The sequence below is a fragment of the Babylonia areolata genome, chromosome 26, assembly GCF_041734735.1.
Source record: "Babylonia areolata isolate BAREFJ2019XMU chromosome 26, ASM4173473v1, whole genome shotgun sequence".
NCBI classification, from domain to species: domain Eukaryota; kingdom Metazoa; phylum Mollusca; class Gastropoda; order Neogastropoda; family Buccinidae; genus Babylonia; species Babylonia areolata.
The window spans coordinates 33,236,759-33,260,760 of record NC_134901.1 but is presented as its reverse complement, the minus strand read 5'-3'; the positions used below and the strand labels follow the sequence as shown (position 1 = coordinate 33,260,760).

The 24,002-nt window shown below is 42.1% G+C and overlaps 1 protein-coding gene across 5 annotated transcripts in view; it reads right to left on the bottom strand.

The window, feature by feature from the left end:
* LOC143300447 (E3 ubiquitin-protein ligase Su(dx)-like) overlaps nucleotides 1-24,002 on the bottom strand; it is a 96,846-nt gene that overhangs the window by 24,687 nt on the left and 48,157 nt on the right. For all 5 annotated transcript variants that reach the window (XM_076614124.1, XM_076614122.1, XM_076614121.1 and 2 more), the window contains exons 4-9: nucleotides 20,071-20,195; nucleotides 17,451-17,570; nucleotides 15,766-16,023; nucleotides 14,919-14,988; nucleotides 10,221-10,316; nucleotides 5,379-5,605 (exon numbers count right to left, since the gene is read on the bottom strand). In XM_076614124.1, coding sequence (XP_076470239.1) covers nucleotides 5,379-5,605; nucleotides 10,221-10,316; nucleotides 14,919-14,988; nucleotides 15,766-16,023; nucleotides 17,451-17,570; nucleotides 20,071-20,195 — 896 coding nt within the window. The remainder of the gene's footprint in view (nucleotides 1-5,378; nucleotides 5,606-10,220; nucleotides 10,317-14,918; nucleotides 14,989-15,765; nucleotides 16,024-17,450; nucleotides 17,571-20,070; nucleotides 20,196-24,002) is intronic.

Sequence of the window (24,002 nt, the reverse complement as noted above, 5' to 3'; positions counted from 1 at the left end):
CATTCAAAAAATCTTTAAGGGCAATAAAAAAATTCTTTTTAACTCACTCGGGATGACAAGTTTTCTCCCTTGCTTTTCCCCACAGACGACCCATTTGTAAGGGTTAGGAAAAAAATTACAAAAAATACAAAATACTGTGTAAGAAAATGAAACTTTCAGAACTGGTTTATTACGTGTTGAGCTATTACATGTAAAAAAATCAAATTTCTCATCTTATTTTTACAGTTTTGCCATATGTAGAAAATATTGCCAATTTTTCACCCCGAATCACCATACCCATGCTCGCTTTCTGCATTAAATTCGCTTTCTTCTTCGTCATCATCCACCTCTTCAATGTCCGACCCTTCAGTTTGTAGCATTTCAAGTACTTTGGCAACCCTAAAACATTGCCGTCACTGCCTTGTTCGCTTCACAACATTCCGAGAAGAGGCCGCTTTGCTAACAGGCTGGCACGCGAGCAGACCGGTCAGTGACTTTGTCAGCGTGTGTGCGAGACAGGCCACACATCCCATATTAACCAATCATACTGTTCGATTGTGGAGTGACCCACAATAGCGCACTCTGCTTGGCTAATCACAAAATCACATGTACAGCGCATGATGGAATTTTACTTTTGGAGAATGCTATTCCATTCCTTCGTCCGAAACCGAATACGTTTTGTGTAGGAATGTGTGAGCATTCCTTTGTCCAGAAAGAGTTAATGGCTATCGCCGCAATCACACTGCAACATTTAGCCGTTTTCACTAGATCTAGATAGATGTACAAGTTTAGTTACACCCACCGGGAATGTAGTACGACACGGTTGATTCAATTTCTCTTTTATGTTCATTCTAGTTTTATAGTTTTAAAGTTGATATGAAAATTTAGTATTTTGTTAAACTAATAACATGTACAGCCAAGTACAAGTACTTCTAAACGTCGTAAGAAGTGAAAAGGACTTAATTTTGAGAAAAGTCAAAACTGGAAATTTTTTCATTTCATCGTGATCAGTTCAAGGGTATTAACTCACATGGTTTACAATTTTAAACTGTGAATTCCGACTGATTCTGTGGATATTTTTATGGCAGTTTGGGGCATAATCCACTAAGTGATGAGGCTTTCACAAATCTTTCTCTGAATAAATATTTAACGGTCTCCTTCTCCAACTTTCCATCACGTTATCGTGTATAGGATTGAACGGGCAGGTCAACAACTTGAAACAAAATGGCGTCGTTCGCGTTCGCGAAGAATATGAGCACACGCTTTGAATGTGTATAATTATGTGTACGCAATTAATTTTTGCCCATGACCTTCAGGGCTCAGCCAATAGATCTGTAAAGTCCACTCGTCATATGGATTTTAGTATTTTCCGAAAAAGACCACTTGGGCGAATGAACATAGTGAAAGCCCTGTACACTGAGAGTAAAACACACAAGCTTTTTATATACTGAGTATAATTTCAAAATGTAATGTTTAAGATGAGAAAGATCAGTTTAAAGCAAATTTAAAAAAATCCCCTAGCATTACTTAGAGTAATTTCCCTTTTTTTTTAACATATAATAAGGCTTCATTTTTGACTCACTTGTGTGAACAAAGTGAGTCTATGTTTTAACCCAGTGTTCGGTTGTGTGTGTGTGTGTGTGTGTGGTAAACTTTAACATTGACATTTTCTCTGCAACTACTTTGTCAGTTGACACTAAATTTGGCATAAAAATAGGAAAAATTCAGTTCTTTCCAGTCATCTTGTTTAAAACAATATTGCGCCTCTGGCATCGGCACAAAAAAAATAAAGAATGAAGCCTAATTATATGCAAACTGCATTTACTGTTATATTTATATTTTTTGTATTCTCTAAACTTGGCACTTTGATCTGATATTCTGACCCAACAGCAAGAGCAGTCATTATTATCATTTTTTGTTCAAACAGGAACTTCTTTTGCTAAGCATGGAAGTTTTATTTATTTTGCAAACGTTTTGGTGCAGATAGTAAAAAAGGGAAATTACTCTGTAATTAATGATACGGGAGTTAATTTGCTTTAACCCCTAGGCTGCCTGCATGACGAGATAACTCGTCATGGCAAGCATGTATGCTTCGCTGCCTGCATGACGAGATAACTCGTCATCGAAATATTCTGACTTTTCCCTGGTTTGCATTCACTTCCTTGGCAAAAATAGTGGTAGCTTTAGCCTGGGGAATCTCTCTAGATTCTATTCATAGCTAGAAACCCCATCTACGTCATGAAGCAGTCCTTTATTTGAACGTTTTGGTTGGGTCACTGCCCAAGTGTTTGCCTGACTTCGCTCCTCGCTCGCTCAACAAAATGTCGGACTGACGCCGTGCTCAAGGCATGCGATCTTGACGAACTAAATCAACCATGATTTCTTTCTTTAGCTGATGCTCAGAAAGAATTGAAGCGTAAATTCGAAGGAGAAGATAGTGATGAACATTTATAGGACGATCTGATAGAAAATAAATGAATAATGAAGAGAGTGGCCAAGATGCGACTGTCAGTGAGTGATGCCGGCTGTACACATGTTAGCAGACGACAGATGACCGAATTAGCAGCAGAGCGATATTCTTGGCACGCAGCCAACACGGTCTGATGAGAACAGAATCAAGTGACCGTGTGAGAGGGGTGAGGAGGAGGGTGGTGGAGACTGAGGGGGCGTGGCCTCACATCCATCTTATCACTTGGAGAAGTCACAATGTATTGTGTATCTATCTCTTAAAAATATATATATATATTGTGGTTGTTCTAGTATGATTTTGTGTTTGCAGATATCCATTTGTCCAGAAAATATGATGTTTTTGTGCAAATTACCTGACTAATGTTTGTAATGAACAAGTTGAAAATGTGACAAAAAACAAAACACTGATTTCAAAACAACAGCATGTCACTAAAAATATATAAAATGGGAAAACAGCATGTGTTTTGTATTCTTTATTCATTTACCTTTCAGAAAATATATACTTTTATGGGTCTTTCTCCAATAACAAAGAGCACAGAATTTTTGGAAAATTTATACCCGTTTTTTGTGAAAAAACCCTGGCAAATAGATTTCACTTAAATCTTATTTTCCTGGCAGCGAAAGGGTTAAACTGATCTTTCTCATCTTAACCCCTAGGCTGCCTGCATGACGAGATAACTCGTCATGGCAAGCATGTATGCTTCGCTGCCTGCATGACGAGATAACTCGTCATCGAAATATTCTGACTTTTCCCTGGTTTGCATTCACTTCCTTGGCAAAAATAGTGGTAGCTTTAGCCTGGGGAATCTCTCTAGATTCTATTCATAGCTAGAAACCCCATCTACGTCATGAAGCAGTCCTTTATTTGAACGTTTTGGTTGGGTCACTGTCCAAGTGTTTGCCTGACTTCTCTCCTCGCTCGCTCAACAAAATGTCGGACTGACGCCGTGCTCAAGACATGCGATCGTGATGAACTAAATCAACCATGATTTCCTTCTTTAGCTGATGCTCAGAAAGAATTGAAGCGTAAATTCGAAGGAGAAGATAGAGATGAACATTTATAGGACGATCTGATAGAAAATAAAGGGAGCAATCAAGAGAGTGGCCAAGATGCGACTGTCAGTGAGTGATGCCGGCTGTACAGATGTTAGCAGACGACAGATGACCGAATTAACAGCAGAGCAATATTCTTGGCACGCAGCCAACGCGGTCTGATGAGAACTGAATCAAGTGACCGTGTGAGAGGGGTGAGGAGGAGGGGGGTGGAGACTGAAGGGGCGTGGCCTCACATCTATCTTATCACTTGGAGAAGTCACAATGTATTGTGTATCTATCTTTTAAAAAATATATACATATTGTGGTTGTTCTAGTATGATTTTGTGTTTGCAGATATCCATTTGTCCAGAAAATATGATGTTTTTGTGCAAATTACCTGACTAATGTTTGTAATGAACAAGTTGAAAATGTGACAAAAAACAAAACACTGATTTCAAAACAACAGCATGTCACTAAAAATATATAAAATGGGAAGACATCATGTGTTTTGTATTCTTTATTCATTTACCTTTCAGAAAATATATACTTTTATGGGTCTTTCTCCAATAACAAAGAGCACAGAATTTTTGGAAAATTTATACCCGTTTTTTGTGGAAAAAACCCTGGCAAATAGATTTCACTTAAATCTTATTTTCCTGGCAGCGAAAGGGTTAAGCATTACATTTTGAAATTATACTCAATACATAAAAAGCTTGGATTTTTTTTTAAGTGTATCACAAGTGAGTCTTGAAGGCCTTGTCTCTCTTGTTTATTTTTTTGTGCCCATCCCAGAGGTGCAATATTGTTTTAAACAAGATGACTGGAAAGAACTGAATTTTTCCTATTTTTATGCCTAATTTGGTGTCAACTGACAAAGTATTTGCAGAGAAAATGTCAATGTTAAAGTTTACCACGGACACACAGACACACACACACAGACACACACACAGACACACACAGACAACGGAACACCAGGTTAAAACATACTCACTTTGTTTACACAAGTGAGTCAAAAATCAATGCAATTACATACAGCTGTGAAATTTTGTGATAGTGTAAAGAATAGAATGGACTAACATTTAAGCACTCACTAAATCATTAACTGATTTATCTATTTTGAAAAAAATCTGTGTTTTTCACAACTGACATAAAGGGGGTGAGTTTTTCTCATATAACAGAAATTTTACAAGTGTGGTCTTTTGCAACCATAGACACTTCCTAATTGTATGAACTGAATGGGCAAATGTGTATGCACAGTTGATATCCACTACAGAATCAGTCTGCATTCAACTTTGAGCCACAGTACTTGCCAAAGTTGACAGAGACGCCATCTTGTTGAGCAAGCGAGCGAGCCAGAAGGGTGACTGTACGCTCGCATGTACTGTACTCAAAGAAAGGCATTTTCAGCTACAATAAAAGTACAAGTGCACTTTTGGGGGTGACTGTAAAACAGAACTGCGCCGTTTAGTTTCGCACAAAACCGTTATCCTATAAACTACAAATTATTAAACCCACGAAGTACACTATAGCTTGCCTTAGTTCAGAAAGTGTTAAAAGTACTGTATACATCTCAAAACTTTTGACTACTTGCCAATTAATGAAACTTTACTTTTTAGCTGTGATCATAACAAAACATGTAAAAATATCTAACTTTGCTGATTCATAATCCTTGCATAATATTTACCATTCATTCTCATTTCATTCTGAAACTACCGTTGTCTTATGTACACAATTTTTATTGTCTACAAGTTCTTATGTCATCATTCAGCCATCTCAGATGCTTGAAGTAGCTGTCATTGTTCTGTGCACTGACTGGTCAACCCTTTCATCCATACCATCACCATGTTGCTGTCATCATTCTCCACACTGATCATCAGACAATTATCAGTACCTACCCCAGCCATCTGGCAGGGGGCCCAGCGGGTCATTGTCCGTGGCAGCCTGAGGAGTCTGGGGGAAGAGGAAGCGCTGGTTCATGGCATCCATGGTGCGGTTGTTGCGCCACTGCTGCCAGTTGTTCCAATTGGTCAGGGTCTCTGTGTTGGGCCTCTGCCAGGTGGTGGTGCGGGTGTTGTGGTCCACATAGTACACCCGCCCTCGCTGGTCCACACGCCGCTCCCACCTGCACACAGCCAGTCACTGCTCCACTCATCACTGGGTTGCATTAAAATACCGAAGTACAAGTACTTACATAAATACTTCAGTAAGTAATCAATCAAGTACCAGTACTTACATATATTTATCCAAATCACATGTTTGCTCACCAGTTTGTCGAACCAGAAGTCGTTTGCTGGAAACAGAACAATTCCATCTGAAGCAGCCCATGCTGATCAGCATTCCATTGTTTCACAATCATAATATAGATCTGTCAATGTTTTAAACTTTCCCTGTCTTCCTCAGGACTTTCCAGCTTTGATATATTGTAACAAAACCACAAAACAAAGTTCTTCTGATAACATTATGATCATATTCTCCCAACATATTCTTATCATGATGTTGTCTTCTCTATGACTCAAGGTGACCAGAGGTCTACGCACAACTTAAGTACTGTAACTAAAGTACTGCAATATTCAAGCCTGCTCAAACCTCACTTAGCACCATACTATCAGCATGAATGCCTTGATGCCAATGAAGTGACATCCATAATACAAAAAATTGTTTCCACTGAACACTGGCAGAATTTTGCAGCTTGTGGCAAATGTATGTATAAATTTAACCAATACTAAGTAGAACATATTTTAATTTTAGTTAGAAATGATAAAATGATTGCTATTAATCACTGAGTGGCTATTTAAGATAAAAGTGGAAAGGTTCAGTGAGAAATAAATAAAAAATAAAACAGTACAATGACTGTCGAAAAACGTCTGGCCTCTTTATATTTTTTTTGTCTTCCCAATCTATTTAACTACCTCAATGATGATAAGACTGAATTTATGAAGAGCCTGTCCAAATAACTTTCTTCAACACCCTTCCTTTCCTGACTCTGATCAATACCACACCTGTTTCACTTTCTCCTTCTGTTCGTAGTCTTGGTGTAATCCCAAACAGTCTCTTTCCTTCCAACAGCACATTTCGAATATCTGTAAAGTTGCCCATTTGTAAGTGAGTAGAATCAGTTCTATCCACCACTATCTCAACTGATGCAACCACGACACTTGTATGCACCAAGATTGGATTACTGCAATTCTCTTTTGGCCAGCCTTCACAAATATCTGTTAGACAGACTTCAACAAATTCAGAATAACGCTGCCAGACACATTTGTACAGCTTCTAAATTTGACCATGTTTCTCCTCTCCTTCAGTCTCTCCACTGGTTGCCTGTTTCTGATCAAACAGACTATAAGCTATCCACTCTGACCTTTTCTGCACTCAACGAATCTGGCCCCAAATATCTTTTTGAACTCTTCCATTTCTATACTCCGTCTCACCAACTCCGCTCTTCCTATGATACTGGACTTCTCAGGATACCTCATGTCAGAAGACAGACCTATGGACACAGATTGTTTTTTCAACTCAGGCATGAAATTGGGAAACTGTGTGTCTGAAAGGTGGGAGCCTGGGGGCCGCAGAAGGGCCCCAGTGGGGGTCCATGGGGCAATGCCCCTAGTGAGGGTCTGGGGGCAAAGCCCCCTGAAGCTGAAGGTTTTTCTCAATTTCAAACCATAAAATCTGCACTTGCGGGCCACCAATGCTGCTGAGGTATTCCAACCCACAGAAGACAAAAAATCAGTCCAATTCTTCCTAAACTGAAGTGTTTTTGCTTCCAAACCTGTAAAGTCAGCCTTGGGGCATGATTTTCAAAATCGTGTTTCATGTGTGTGTGTGTGTGTGTGTGTGTGTGGTTTCAATGCAACTCTGTATGTGAGAGAGACAAGACAGACAAAGAGATTGAGAATAGGGGTCAGGCTGGACACTGGAGGAAAGAGTTAAAGTTCATGTATGTACACTGCTTTAAATACAACTCTCTGTGTGTTAAATTCTGTGTGAGTGAGTGAGTGAGTGAGTGAGTGAGTGTGAGTGTGAGTGTGTATGTGTGTGTGTGTTTTCAAGGAAAATGTTCTTAGCACACAAGTTTGCACTGTACCAATATAACTGACCATCTGGTCTCTTCAGCTGTAGTCTCTGTTCCACTGACATGCATGTGTGTTGGTTGAGGAAAGAAAGGGGGAAGTGGAATGACTGGAGGGAGGAGGGGGTGGGTATGTGACTAGTTATATCACTTCCAAGCAGTCAAGGATTATCAGCTGGTGCTAGTGGTCAGTGTCTTGGCTCAATGCCAAAATTGCCACATTCACTGACAGTGGTTTCATAACCCACCCCTCCTCCCCCTCACCTTCCCTCAGCACTGGTAGGAGACTCAAGAGAGAGGGGAGGGGTACCTCAACAAATCATGAAAGTGAAGTCTGCAGGAGGGGGGTTGGGGGGGGTTGGGAAGTGACTTTTTTTCTCTCTGAAATCAACTGCTCTTCTGCTGAAAATATCTGATCCCTGAGAGTTCCCCAGCATGGACTCTGTGTGTGTGTGTGTGTGTGTGTGTGTGTGTGTGTGTGTGCGTGTGTGTGTGTGTGTGTGTGTGTGTATGTGTTTGTGTGTGTGTGTGCGTGTGTGTTCAGGGGAGAAAGAGAGAGAGAGAGACAGCAAGCGAGCGCAAGTGTGCACACGCGTGTGTATGTGTGGTTTCAATTCAACTGTGTGTAAACAAGAGACAGACAGAGAGGGAGGCAGACAGAAAGAGAGGGGAGATGGTAGGAGGTAAGAATGCAAGTTGTATTTGTGCATGTGTATGCACTGTTTTCAAATTTAATAGATCCCTCTCTCCGTGTGTGTGTGTGTTTTTTCAATACAACTCTGTGTGTATATGCAAGAAAGAGGGAGAGAGAGAGAGACAGAAAGAGGGAGAGAGGGACAAAGAGACACAGAGAGAGGGAGGAAGGTGGGAGGAAAAAGTGCAAGTTTGTATGTGTGCATATGTGTGCACTGCTTTAAATACAATTCTGTGTGTGTATGTGTGTGTGTGTGTTCATTCTCCATGTGTGTGTGCTTGAGAGAGTGTGTGTGAGTGTGCATGTGCGTATTATTAAGCTCTGTGTGATTGCTCATAATATTATGTGTGCACATGTGCAAGTCTGAAGGAGAGATAGATAAAATAAAATAAGAAACAAAGTATGTGTATATGTGAAAATATTCATGTGTTTTGTTTTTTCAAAGTGTGTGTGCATGTGTAACTTCCGTATAGGTCTCAAATCTAAATACACTGACTCTTGCCATGAACTGTCTGTACAACAGAAGGGTTGGCTGTGTCAGAAAAGGCACTGACGTCAATAAGTTGCTACAAAGTTTCTGTTTCAATCACAACACTGAATGTTACTTGTGCATACAGTGGCAAAGGTTGGCAGCTTCTGCTGAATGAACAGAGGGTCAAGCAGATGTTCCCACTGCCCTTGTGGCTTGACAGGGATGGAGATCGCACACACTGATGTATCTGTGCGTGCGCGCAAGTGTGTGTGTGTGTGTGTGTGTGCGCACGCGTGCGTGCGCGTGGTCAAATGTCCAAGAGTGCCGTTTGTGTGTGTGTGTGTGTGTGAGATCGACGGCATGTGTGTGCATGTGCGTGCATGCATGCTTTTCACAGTGTGTTAGGAAACTTTTGGACTTCGATTTTGGTGCTCTGGCAAGTCACTGGATCACCTCTCAAGGGGTCAACAAACGACGCTTTCGAAAGAGCATTCCGTTTTCATTTTTGACAGATCATTGGTAAATGATATAGAACGGCCCATCGGCTTTTTCTTTCTTTCTTTTTTCTTCTAGAAAACAGACGCTCCATTTTTAATGCAAATGTGAAAACAGATTTCCGTTCCTAGACTCTTAAGAGTTGCACCCATACAATCTGATACCAATCATACTCAGCCTTGGCCCACGGTGTCCATTTTGTGAATGACGTTGCATACCCTAAAGTTATTTTTTATTCTTCACTTCTGTTTTCATGATCTCATCTTGCCAGAGCCAGTTCCACTTATTATTCACTCCTTTATCGATCTCTGCTGCAAAAATCCTGTAATCGTTTGTGAGTTTTCTCATTTTGTCAGTGACTGAAGACAATCGACAAAATCAGGTATCTTTGCAAGTTGTGAAGCCCGCGAGCGAGTTTTGTAATTCCGACCGAATATGGATAAGATGAATGATGACAGAGGAGCAACGGAACACTTATTCTCAATTGGTTCGCTTATCCAAACATGGGGTACTTTAGCAAACGCTGTGGGTCTGTCTTGTCGATTGGTCGGACAACGTTCGTGGGTCGGAAAAAAACTTCAACCCCCCCCCCCATTTTCTCAACAGATTTACGTGAATCTCAAAAATGGCCTCTGGAGCCAATTTTCGGTCGGAAATCCGACTACAGTCGGAAAACTCATGCCTGCAACTGCTGAAGACGTGGAACAACTCCCTCATTACCTCCGTCATTCTGATTCCTTTGCATCTTTTAAATCTGGTCTGAAAACTCACCTCTTCCCTCAGCAGTAAGTTCAGTTGTGGCAGCTCCATTTCTTTTGCGTGGGCTGTGTTTCACAATGTGTGTATACATATATATGTGTACATAACTACATGCATGTATATGAATGTGTATTTGTGTGTGTGTGTGTGTATTTTGCGCATGCGTGTGCATACGTGTTGAGGGTAGCTACCATGTACACATGTATGTTAAAATGTAGCTGAATACAGGCTTCAATGAACACACGTACCCTGGTGGTAAAGGCTGTGGACGTTCCCATGTAGTAGTCCTTGTGTTGTGATCAACATAGTACTTTCTTCCTTGTGCGTCCTTTCTCATCTCCCACCTGAAATTGAATAAACTGACACGTAATAACATAATTAAGACTGTAACATGAAACAGCCAGAGACAACAATGACTCATTTATTTCATGAATATACACACACAACTGAATGCTCCATTTTGCTTACACACACTCACACATACACACCACACACACATGGCACATACACACATGCAAATAGTATATGTCTTAACAGAGACACACACACACACACAAACATGCCCTTGAACTAATACGGGGAGTTTGTATTATACTCCATGTTTGGTGATACATACCATGTCAAACTGACGTAAACTGGGCCTATCAGTTTGCTTTGCTTGGCCAAATTTCGCGCGACTAACAGTGAAAAGACGACCTGTCTTGCCTGGTCCGCTCTTAGCCAATCAAACACCTCTAAAAATTGTAAGAGCTGAATCATTCCGTGGCCATCAAGAAAAATGCCCCATGAGAACCATGGCAGAGACGCAGGGACGGATGGGCGGGCATTCGAGTTTGACATGGTAAGTATATGTATCACCAAACATGGAGTATAATACAAACTCCTCCTTTTGGTGTCATATACTGTACCATGTCAAACTGATGCAGAATTTAAAGCAAATGGAGGAGGGCAATGCCTACTGGTTCGTATGGGGAGCCCTTGTAACCAAGACGGCAGTGTTAGCCACAACAAAGGAAATCCCTTTGGAACTGTCAGCCCTGGTCATACGGAAATCCCGAAGGTAGAAGTTCATGAAGGAAATGAAATGAAATTATGGTGCTTAGAGCCTCGCCGACCACTAAGGCCATCTCAAGGCTATCGCCGCGTCAATAACTACTACAAGGATAAAAAAACAACCAATTAAAACGAGTCACCACTTCAAACTTTCCACTCCAAAGTTAAAAAAAAATTCCATAGTTTAAAACCTTCAAATCTGGTTAAAAAGGTTCACTTCTTTTAAGAAGTCCATCAGCGCCCACGGAGGGACATCACGAAACAAAGTCTTCAAAGAAACCGCCGTGTAATGTCTGCGTCTAATGTCATGCAGATCCCAACAGTCAAGGAGCACATGTTTCACGGTGAGAGGCTCGTCACAGGGAATGCATCGAGGGGCCTCCTCCCCCTTCAACAAGTAAGAATGAGTAAAAAAAGTGTGCCCCGTAAGCAGTCTGCACAGCACAGACTCCTCCTTTCTGTTCTTCACCCCCGAAGGGAGGGTCTCTTTTAGGTCCGGACGGATCTGGAAGAGCTTGTTGTCCGTCTGGGTGTTCCACTCCTCTTGCCAAAGATCCTTAACGTAAGTGTTCACCTTCCGCTTCATGTCTGTATAGGGTACAAAGGATCTGGATAATTCTTTCTTTACAGCGTTCCTGGCCAGCAGGTCCGCCCTTTCGTTACCACGAATGCCAACATGTCCGGGAACCCAGGCCAACACAACCTCGTATCCTTTCTTCGTTGCAAGAGTAAAAGTTTCATAAAATTCCAGCAGTTTGGGATGAGTGATATTCCTGCAGGCTATCGCCTCCAGGGCTGACAAGGAGTCGGAAAAGATCATGAATCGCTTTTGTTTCGAAGAGAGAACCATTTTTACCGCCAGAACCAGTGCGGTCAGTTCCGCAGTGTACACCGAGCTGTCAGACAGGATGTGTTCCGTTGAGGGCCGGTCAGGAAAGGCGGGACAGAACGAAGATGCGGCGACTCCGTCCTCTGACTTGGAACCGTCAGTGAAGATGCTTTGAAAAGTGGGGAATTTGTGGCAGAGTTCCGAAAAGTAAGTTCTGTAGGCCAGAGAACTGGTGGTGTCTTTACGGTACGAGGCCAGATCGAATCGGACCTCAGGTGTTGTAAAGGTCCACGGAGGGCTGTCAGGGAACTTAGAGAAATCCGAGATGCCACCGACATCCAGATCGGCCTTTTCTAAGTGCGGCTGAATGCGGAGTCCAAGAGGAGGTATGCAGTTTGGGTTGTCTGTAAATTTCTTATCGAAAGGGTTGTTGAATACAGCGTCGTAAGCAGGGTTTGTAGGTTCAGAGAACAATTTCAAATAATAATTCAGGGTCAGCTTCAGTCTGCGGTTGGAGAGAGGCAGTTCCTCCGCCTCTGCGTACAGGCTGTGCACAGGGGTGGTGCGGAAAGCACCCAAGCTGAGTCGGAGCCCTTGGTGGTGTACAGGGTCCAACAGTTTCAGGTAGGACGGTCTGGCCGAGCCGTATACTACACTTCCATAATCCAGTTTGGACCGGACCAGGGCTCTGTAGAGGTGCAAGAGAGTTCTCTTATCAGCACCCCAGTTCGTGTGTGCCACAACTCGGATGATGTTCAGGGCTTTTTGGCAAGATACTTTCAGCTGTTTAATATGGCTGAGGAAGTTCAGCTTCTGATCAAAGACAACCCCTAAAAATCTGGCTTCCTTGACTGCCGGGATGGTGGATTTTCCCAGACGGATTTCAGGGTCCGGATAGAATTGGCGAAAATTATGAAAATGGATGCATTCAGTTTTGGAGGATGAAAATGTGAAGCCATTCTCCTCTGCCCAACACTGGATTTTGTTGACGCAGAGCTGAAGCCGTTGCTGGATGCTGGCATACGTGCTGCCAGTTGCATATAAGGCAAAATTGTCCACGAACAGCGAGCTGTCCGATCCCTTCTGAACGGATTGAACGATGTCATTAATTTTGATGCTGAAAAGAGCCGGCAACAGGATGCTCCCTTGCGGGACACCCAGCTCCTGCTCGTGAATGTCGGACAGGGTGGTGCCAAGTCTCACCTGGAATTGTCTGTCTTGTAAAAAAATTGTGGATGAACTCAGGCAGGTGTCCTCGGAAGCCAAGCTTGTGCAAGTCCGAGAGAATACCAAATTTCCAGGTGGTATCGTAAGCTTTCTCCAAGTCAAAAAATATGGCCACCACATGTTGTTTGTTTACGAAGGCATTTCTTACAGTGGTTTCCAGACGAACCAGATGGTCAACGGTAGAGCGATGCTTGCGGAAACCGCACTGTTCTTTCGCCAGAAGGCCGTCGGTCTCTAGTTTCCACACCAGTCTACCGTTGACCATCTTCTCCATCAGTTTGCAGATGCAGCTGGTCAGTGCAATTGGTCGGTAGTTGGAGGGGTTCGAGGGGTCTTTTCCCGGTTTCGGCAGCCGTCGGTCCTGACAAGGAGGCCATTGTGACCGTGGTCACCTGTGGGTTGACAGAGGCCCAATTTGTGGACTGAGTGGCAATACTGGTTGAGGAGCTCGACCTGACCAACAAGAAGTCGATCCCACTTGTCGGGGCTGTGTGTGTGTCACCCTGTGAGATGTGCTGGGTTGGGTCCGGTGGGGAGCGGACGAGGGGTTGGCCCCTGGTCCTCCCAGCAACCCAGCGTGCACCAAAGGTGCGCCCCAGTACAGGTAGAATAGAGGTAACCACCCGTGGGCACCAGCCATCCTGTGACCCCAACCCCAAGGGTCACTGGCGCCTTGACCTTCATGAAGGGAAAAACCTGGCCAAGTCGGAGGGCGGGCTGACTGCCCAGAACCACCTGACACGCGCGGGCCTCCCCCAGCAGGGAAGACCGGCCCGATGGTGGGGAGACCTGCAGAGCAGGTGGCCACGCACCCCGAATCCTCTCCTGTGGGGGGACTGGGGTGGCTTGGCCCGGGGTGGGCACAGTAGAGGTCCCCCACCTGGAACCAAATTTTCTCCCCCCCAGAAGGAAATGGGGGAGGGGGGTCGGCAGAGGAGGGAGGAGGGGGAACAACAATGGGGCCCATGAGGGCCGTCTCCGAGTGGGGACCCGGATAACGGCCGGGCGCGGCCTCCCCTTGGGAGTGCGTGCCTAGCTGCGAGTCCCCATCGCCAAGAGAGGACTTGCCACTCCCCCTTTCCCTGCCTCGTGCTGGGACACATCGGGAGGTGACGCTCGTATCCCTTTCCCCCCGGTCCCCTTCATGACCGTTTTACTGGTATGAGTGTCGCCTGCGATCCCTATCAGGAGGAATCATGAGCTCCGAGCCTGGGAGAGTCTCTTGCCAGGTCTCGATCCCAGCATCATGATTCTTGCCGTCGTGGGATAGCATATGAGGCATGGTACCCTTGCTTAGGCATCCAGCGAAAATCCGATCCCCAACAGAGAAAGGAAAGACAAGATCAACTTAGAGGTAGAGAAAAACGAACAATTTGAGGGGGCCGAGTCGAATCGAGTACACAGAATGTAAGAATACAATAAGCACAAGCCGCATGCAGCAAAATCAGGCCAAATGAATACGCTTAATAGCCAAAAAAAGCGTAAGACAAGACAGAGCGTAAATCTGACAAGATGGCGTGGAGAGCATTGGCCAAAGGAATGATTCAGCGCTTATAGCTTTTAGAGGCGTTTGATTGGCTAAGAGCAGACTGGGCAACTTTGGTTTGACACACTGTATTCTATTCATATTCACATTATTTCTTATCACTTATGGTGAAAAGACAAAACTGAAAAACAAATTCACACACACACATGGCCATCTACACACACACACTCCCACACATACATACCCATGAACACACACACACACAAATACATACACATGTCCATGCACACTTACCCACACACACACACGTCCATGAACACAAACACACACACACACACACACTCGCCTTACCCAGGAGGCAGAGGTTGTTCTGGGTCAGTGGATGAACTACTGGCCTCCGGTGGAGCTGGGGTAGCTGGAGCTGACAAACACATCATCACATAAACACTCTGACAGCTTCTGACAAGCAAGCCTGTCAGTAAACAATTGTTATGAAACATGAGCCAACAGCTCATATCAATTATATATATACATTTTAAATTTTTTTCTGTCAGGGACAGCATTCTTTCAATCACTTAAACAGTTGTCTGCCATGACATGAGACTTGTGTCCCTTTTGTTGCTCTGTTGTACGCCTACAGGACATAACTCTCACGTCCAATTTCCATTAGCAATTCACTGTTGATATCTAAAGGGAAACGACCTACTTTGTTTTTCCTGACTTCTATAGTCCGCAAGGCTCAGGGGCCTATCATGCAACCCCCCACGCCCCCCCCTTCCCCCCCGCCACCTCCCTCCCTCCACCCCCCGAATCATGTAGACTAGTCTTGAAATGTTCTTCTCTGTCTGCTGAACTCATTTTGACATGTTCCCAGGAAAAAAATTGGGATGCATTCAGAATTATTGCCCTTGGCACAAGGGTACCCTCTAGGAAAAGCCTGCTTGTTGCCGCCGGGTATTGCTTTGGAATAATTTCTTTGTCAAATCATCTTTGTTTTTACTTTTGTTTGAATTTGATGTCATACATTAAAGAAGGCAAGTCAATTATCCCCATGTCAAATTACATGTTATCAGTTGATGACATCAATGCTGGTCATTGGACAGATAAAGAATACCAAAAAAAATAATAAAATAAAATAAAAGACTGTATTTTTTTGGAATACAGAAGAAGTGATCAACAACAATCACCCCCTCCTAACCTTGCTCATTCCCCTCTGAGGCATTGCCATTGACAGCAGCAGCAGTGCCCACAGCAGCCCCTGGTGATGTGGAAGGGCTGAGGGAGGTGGAGGCAGGCGGCACTGGCATTGAATGGCGATTGCTGGCATTAGCCGGAGGACTGGTGGATGGCTGGCTGGAGCTACGCGTCATGCGCCCAGTGGCTTGGGACCGCCCCTCTCCTCCGCTTGATGTTGTCGGGCTTGTGGTGGTTCCATTTGGAACGGATGCTCTAGGTCCTGGGTGATGAGGAAAAAAGTAGTAAAATCTGTGTGAGCAAGTGTGTGTGTGTGTGTGTGTGTGTGTGTGTGCATGAGTGCATGCGCGAAGATGAATATGACTACAATGATTGCATTCTAAATTACTGAAAGCAACACAAAGATTACACTTTAATTTATTTATCTACTATCAAATATTTATCAAAAGAAAACCCAAAAGGCTATCATATGCGAAGATGTGACAATAACACTTCACTTTTCCTTTCATAAATTCTTACCACAAAAAAAAAAAAAAAAAAAAAAAGAAACAAGCCAACTACTTCTGGCATGATTTAGTGAAAAATAAGAGCCTGTAAAACAGGAACTATTTGTTATTTTGCAAAATAATCACCAACCTCTAAAAAAAAATATCACAAAAATTAAAATCATGCTAAAAAATATCTATAAGTATGTTTTCTTAACCCTTAGGCTCCCTTATGACGAAATTACTCTGCAGCGCAACCGTGTACACTTTGCTGCCACAAATGAAGAGATAACTAGTCATTGTAATATACGGACTTTTCTGTGGTTTGTAATGAGTTTGTCGACAAAAATACAGTAGCTTTAGCTTGGGGAATCTTTCTAGAATCTATTGATAGATAGAAACCACATCTACATCATACAGCAGTCCTTTATTTGAATGATTTGGTTGGGTTACAGCTGCAGTGTTTTGCCAGGCTCGTCGCATGCTCTGCAAAATCGCAACACCCAGCTCAAGGTATACGATTGATGTACACTAAACCAACCAAAACTGCTTTCTTTAGCTCATGCTGAGAAAGAATTGGAAGAGTCAGCTCCAAGGAGAAGACAGCAATGAACTTTTATGGGACAGTTCAACAGAATAAAGGGAGCAATGAAGAGACTGGCCAAGATACAATGAACAGTGAGTGACACCGGCTTTCCATAGCAGACGACAGCAACCAAATTATTAGCAGTACGCACTGTGGGCGACATTCTTGGCACTGAGCCAACACAGACAAAGGAGAACTGGATCAAGTGTACTGAGTTAGAGAGGGGGAAGAGGAAGGACGTGGAGGCTGAGGGGCCATGGTCTCACATCTTTATGTCATCACTTACAGTTGTCACAATAAACTGTGTGTATATCTTTTTTTTGTGGTTGTTCCAGTATAACTTGTGTGTACAGGTATAATCCATCTGTCCAGAAAATATTATATTACTGTACAAATTACCTGACTAATGTTTGTAATGAACAATTGAAAATGTGATAAAAAAACCCAACAGATTTCAAAGCAATTGCATGTCATTGAAAACATACAAAATTGGAACAGATCATGTGTTTTGTATTCTTTATTCACCTTTACCTTTCAGAAAATATTTACTTTTATGGGTCTCTCATCAATAACAAAACGCACATGATTTTTTGAAAACATATACCCAGGGAGACTCACCATTGGCTTGTCTCTTAGGGTAGCGCCGCAGGTTCACCTCCAAGCCGTGTAGGGTGAGAGTGACTTCTCCATGTTTGCCTTTCTCTCCCTTCAGATCAAATGTTTTCTTCAAATTGTCAACTGCAACAACCAAGGCACATCTCCAGCCTGTGGCAAAATGGTCTATGCACACACAGGATTCAGTTCCAATACATGTAAAATACAGGATAGGTATGGTCAACACTGCATAGCTTATCAGTCTCCTTTGTCACAATAATCAGTACAACATATGTTCATTGTTATGATGCAGAAACACACAAACACATGGAAAAAGAAAAAAAAGCACAACTAGTTTAGCTAAACTAACCTCTTCAGTGCCCCAATACCAATCATTTGACAAGCCTGGAGCTTCCTTTTTTTTTCCTTTTTTTTTTAGCAAGTATCTGGGTTTGTTCAAATGTATTTTTTATTTACCTGTGTGCTAGCTGAATCGGTAACATAAGCAGCATTGACTTGAAGTTGTGTACTTTATGTATGGAGTGAGTTACTCCTAATTGTTTGTTAATCATTTACTCTCCTAGCTTCATTATTCTTTCATATGCATATGCAATAAACACCTGCAGTATATGTTGTTCTGTCCAGGTCTTTTAAATTTTTAAATCAGACAAGAAACTGAACGTCATGTTGTCTTAAAACCACAATACCGCATATACTTCATTTGGCAATGAACCAGGAACAACTCAAGCAAACCTTGTGGATCTGGAGACTGCCACACTCTTTATCCTTCCAGATAATGTAACACCCCTTTCTAATCTCTGCTGATGGAACCAACTCTTGTGCCAAACATTATCAGTTACTTATATCTGGCCAAGAGTCAGTTGCGAGTCATTCTGATGGAATTTACCAAAATTTGTCTTAAAAACAACAAAGACACAAGTGTGTTTTGAATTTAAAATAACTACAAACAAACACTGAATGATTAACTCCTGTCTTCAGGAGCAAACCGATGTTCAAACGGCCAGATACACCGAAATAAACTTTTTACACTAAACCTTGTGTGACAAGGAAAACAAACACATACACACACTCACACATGGTATATGCACAAACACTGCACCCTACACAGACACATACAAACATAGATGCATGCATCACACATGTGCATGCACGCACACACGCACATACACCATCTCTGTCCCTGCATTGGAGGTGTATGATGATTCAATACTCTGTATATCTGTATATAGCTATTTCTGTTTGGTTTCCTTTTTATTTTCCCTTGAGGCTTGCCAAAGTGCGTTGTGTTACGCTCCTGGTCAGGCATCTGCTTAGCAGACGTGGTGTAGCGAGTATGGATTCGTCCAAGCACAGTGATGCCCTCTTGAGTAACTGAAATGAACTGTCTGGTGCTTTCCAATTTATCTTTTTTCATTTATTGACTCACTTGTGTAAACAAAGTGAGTCTATGTTTTAACCCGGTGTTTGGTTGTGTGTGTGTGTGTGTGTGTGTGTGTGTGTGTGTGTCTGTGTCCGTGGTAAACTTTAACATTGACATTTTCTCTGCAAATACTTTGTCAGTTGACAGCAAATTAGGCATAAAAATAGGAAAAATTCAGTTCTTTCCAGTCATCTTGTTTAAAACAATATTGCACCTCTGGGATGGGCACACAAAAATTAAAAATGAAGCCTAATTGTATGCAAACGGCATTTACTGTTATATTTATATTTTTTGTATTCTCTAAACTTGGCACTTTGATCTGATATCCTGACCCAACAACAAGAGCAGTCATTATTATCATTTTTTGTTCAAACAGGAACTTCTTTTGCTAAGTATGGAAGTTTTATTTATTTTGCAAACGTTTTGGTGCAGATAGTAAAAAAGGGAAATTACTAGGTAATTAATGCTAGGGGACTTAATTCGCTTTAAACTCATCTTCCTCATCTTAAACAGTACATTTTGAAATTATACTCAATACATAAAAAGCTTGTGTGTTTTACTCTCAGTGTACTGGGCTTCTTTTTTTTTTTTTTTTTTTTAAGCATGAAGCTTTATAATAACAAATACAGAACACATTTTAACGATTAGATTTTTTTTAAAAGTGTATCACAAGGGAGTCTTGAAGGCCTTGCCTCTCTTGTTTTATTGTGTGTGTTTGTTTTTATGTTGGACAGGTGCTGCTGCCAAAAAGCAGATCTCTGTATTATACACATATAATAAATATATACACAGACAATATATTGTGTGTATTCGCATTGGTATTTGTAAACAAAATAAAACTTTCATATCCTGGAATTGGTTATAAAGTGGAAGCAGATATTCTGCTCAGTTTAAATCAAATTTGATATGGACAAAGTGTTTCAAGAGGAAAAAAAATTAGCCAAAGTTTACCATGGACAAACACACATACCCATAACCACACACAACCAAATCAGTGTTATTACACAGTGCTGTTTACACGTGTGAGCAAAAAAACAAAAACATTTGTTAAACATAAGTTTTTTTTACGTGGAAGTTCCAACTCACTCACACCATTTACAAATAAACTTACAAAGGATAAAAACTGCAAAACATAAATGAAACCCAACAAAAGAAAAATACGAAGGATAGGGTGTAAATCATGGATCATTCAGCGGTACATACATTTCCCACTATTTTCTTCCAGCAGAGTGTAGATATTGATGCTTGCTTGTCCCAGAAGCGAGTCTGTGCGAATGCTGTTACAACTTAAGACACGCAGCTCCAGCTTGGAGTAAGGAGTCACCAACCTGAAGAACAAAATGACAGTGAAAATTTTATATCAATGGTGCACAGTTTAGACTTCAGAGATCTCGCAAAATCAATGAATAAAGTTATGTTTGGGTCTGCACAATACATATCATTAATACCCATGAACACCTTGGAAAACACTTGTGCATGCAGCTAAGCAAACATGCATAAATATATTCACACATAAATAAATACAACAAAATCACAGCGCATTCACAACAATGCAGCACACACACATATGATCTCCAATTTTTCAATCCCTCCTCTCTTCCCTCCACCACCTGACTTCTCTCCTCAGGCAAACAGGTAGAACTGACTGTCTTAACCCTTAAAGTGCTGGATATAATAAAACATACATACAGAAATCATGCTAAACAACAAAGGGATTGTTTGCCTCCGCTACCTGTGCTCTGATTCGGGGCATATGTATGCTTATCAGTAAGAATAAATAGGTAAACCTATACATTTTTGGAAAGTAGAGTGAATGAAGAATCAGATAAAAGTAAAAAAAAAAAGGCTGTACCTTACATGTAGTTGGAGATATTCCACAGGATATAATCAACAAATTTTACATACTTATTTTCCAAAACGTCAACCGCAATATTTATAGGTATTTTCACATCTTTTACAAAGTCAAAATCTCAAAATTGGCATTAAACTGTACAAAAAAATGTTCTGGCTGCAGAATCATGAAATGAATATAACTGAAACAATGAAATTATAAGCACTGTGTTCTTTGTTTGAGACACACCCACTGACGCCACGCACGCACACATCTATAATACTTTATGCAATCACAGGCAAAAACAGAAATAAATGTTTTCTTTTAGCTCATGTTGCTTTCAAAAGCAGCAAGAATGCTTTAAATCAAAATATTTACCAGTTTTCTAGCTTCATTTGGTCTAGAGTTTGCAACAGATCCATGCCTAACCCACTTTACCACCCCTTCCCACCCCCATCACCCAACCCCCAGTTTTTGTAGCAGGAGACACAAAACTGAATGAACAACAAGCAAGCCAGCATGCCCAAGTGTCAAAATAACAAAGCTGTTTTCACCAGAATCCCTGTTAGCAGACGATTCATCCCTAGTGACAAGGTCACTCAGTTCCTGAACTTTGTCAACTTCAGTGTCACTCATTGTTTACAAAAATATGGAGATCTGGACTTGTAAACTCAGTCAAAGTTTGTGCAAACACAAGCAGGGAGGCAGTAACACCAGAATGAGGCAGTTTTACGGAAGCTGCTGAGTACAGCCAAATGATTTCGGACCTTATGTAAACAGAGCCACAATCATGGCCCATCGCACTTCACAGGGAAAGCCATGATCGTGGCTCATCGTGCTCTCCGGGTTAACCCTGCTGAACAGTGGATTAAACATTACAAAATAAGTAACAATCATGTCTGAACTGAAGACTTCCTCACACATAAGAAGTTGGTTACATCAGGCAGTTTGGGCTTCTATTCTTGTATGCTGCAAGATTCCACTTTTTCTAAGCTTTTTTTCCCCCATACATTCATGTGTGTGTATCTACATGAGTGCATGCACATATTAAAGCTATTAAAGATTTTTCTGAAAACTCATAAAATCATTCAGTTCTCCATTGCAATATCACTTCTACTAACCAAGAAAACACTTTCAATAAGTCTAATGCATGGGTAAAACTGGCAGAAAATTAAAAAACTGAAAAGTTGGGGTCCAGGCTGGGTACATGGACACAGCCCTGTTGGGGGGTGGGGGTGGGGGTGGTGGTGGGGGATCAAGGGAACACGTCCCCCTGAAGCTGAATCAAAACATGGTTTGAAAGGCATTTAAAAGGCTCTCCTGCAAAACATTTCATCTATAAAAAAATATATATATATATTCAGAAGGTGCATGGTGAATCACTAATCTGGTTATGATCTATAAAAAGACATACATAAACTGAAAAACAATACAAACATGAATTTCTTTCCAAGATCTTCAATGGTGTAACAATGTGCATGCATGTAAAAAAAAATGTAAATGCAAGTCTCTCCCTGTGTGTGTGTGTGTGTGTGTGTGTGTGTGTGTGTGTGTGTGTGTATGTGTGTGTGTTTTCTATTCAAATTGTGTGCAGACAGACAGACAGAAGGATAGAAGGGAAGGGGGTGAGGTTGGGTTGGGGGGTGGGGGGTGGGTGGGGGGCAGGGCAGGAAAGAAAGAGTACCAGTTTGTATGTGTGCATGCATGTGTATTGCTTTCAATACAAAACACACACACACACACACAACCAGGCAGAGAGACAGAGAGATACTCAGATAGAAAAGGAAAGAGTGCAAGTTTGGATGTATGCATGCACATGTACTGCTTTCAATACAACTCTGTGTGTGTGTGTGTGTGTGTGTGTGTGTGTGTGTGTGTGTGTTTCTATTCAACTTGTGTGCTGAGAGAGACAGACAGAGAGAGTCACAGACAGAGAAAAGGTAAGGTGGGAAGAAAGAGTGTGAGTTTGTGTATGTGCATGCATGTGTACATGTGTTAAATTCTTTGTGTGTGTTGCTTTCAATACAACTCTGTGTGTGTGTGTGTGTGTGTGTGTGTGTGTGTGTGTGTGTGTGTGTGTGTGTGTGTAAGTTTGTGTGTTTAATTCAAATCTCTGTGTGTATGCAAGGAAGAGACAATGTGAGTGAGTGTGTGTGTGTGTGTGTGTGTGTGTGTGTGTGTGTGTGTGTGTGTGTGTGTGTGTGTGTTATTAATTCAGCTCTGTGTGTTAGAGTGTGAGCACACTCATGTGTGTGCACATGTGCGAGTGTGATAGAGAGTGTGTCCATGTGCTTGTGTGTGCATGCGCGTGCGCACGTGTGCGTGTGCCTTTGGTAATTTGGCTATTGATACCAGATAATAATAATAATAATGGTATTTATATAGAGCTGGATCTTGTGCAGAGACAAATCAAAGCACTTTCACACCAGTCATTCACACGCAGGCATAACTCTAAAACTGTACAAACTAAAGACAAGGAAGGGCAGGCAAGGGAGGCTATTTTGGGAAGAGGTGGGTTTTAAGGCCAGACTTGAAAGAGCTGAGTGTAGAGACTTGACGAAGCGAAAGAGGAAGTTCATTCCCATCGCAAGGTCCAGAGACAGAGAAAGAACGGCAGCCAACAGTCGAGTGTTTGAATCTGGGTATGCGTAAACAGAGTGGATCCGAAGCCGATCGTAGTGAGCGAGATGGAGTGTAGAGGTGAAGGCAGCCGCAGAGATAGGAAGGGGCAGTTTTGTGAATGCATCTATAACATAGAGTGCTGATCTTGTACTTTATTCGGTGTGAGACAGGGAGCCAGTGGAGATGTTCCAAAGATCTAAAGAAAGTAAACTGACTGTGGCCATAAAGCGTAATGCTGCATCATCATCAGATGACACTTTCAGAAAAAAGCATTGATGTCAATTGCTACAAAGTTGTTTCAGTTTCCACAAAGTAACTTGTGCATGAAGTGGCAAATATATGCAGCTTTTGCTGAATAAACACAGAGGGTCAGCCAGATGTACCCACAGCCCTAGAGGCTTGATTTGGATGGTGATCTCAAGCACTGGATGTGTGATTTGCTTTCCACGGTGATATTAATACATGCCATGAGGTGGTGCCTTCTGTCATATAGGCATTTTTACAAATGTGGGCTTGACTTCAATCACCCATGACTTCAATTTTGGAGCTCTGGCAAGTCACTCCCTTCTCAAAGCCTCTTCACTACGAGGTCTACAATAAAGAAATACGGAACACGCTCAGGTCTTCGGCAAGTGACACAGAACAGCACATACTCTTTTCCCCCCCATCAGCAGACACGCTC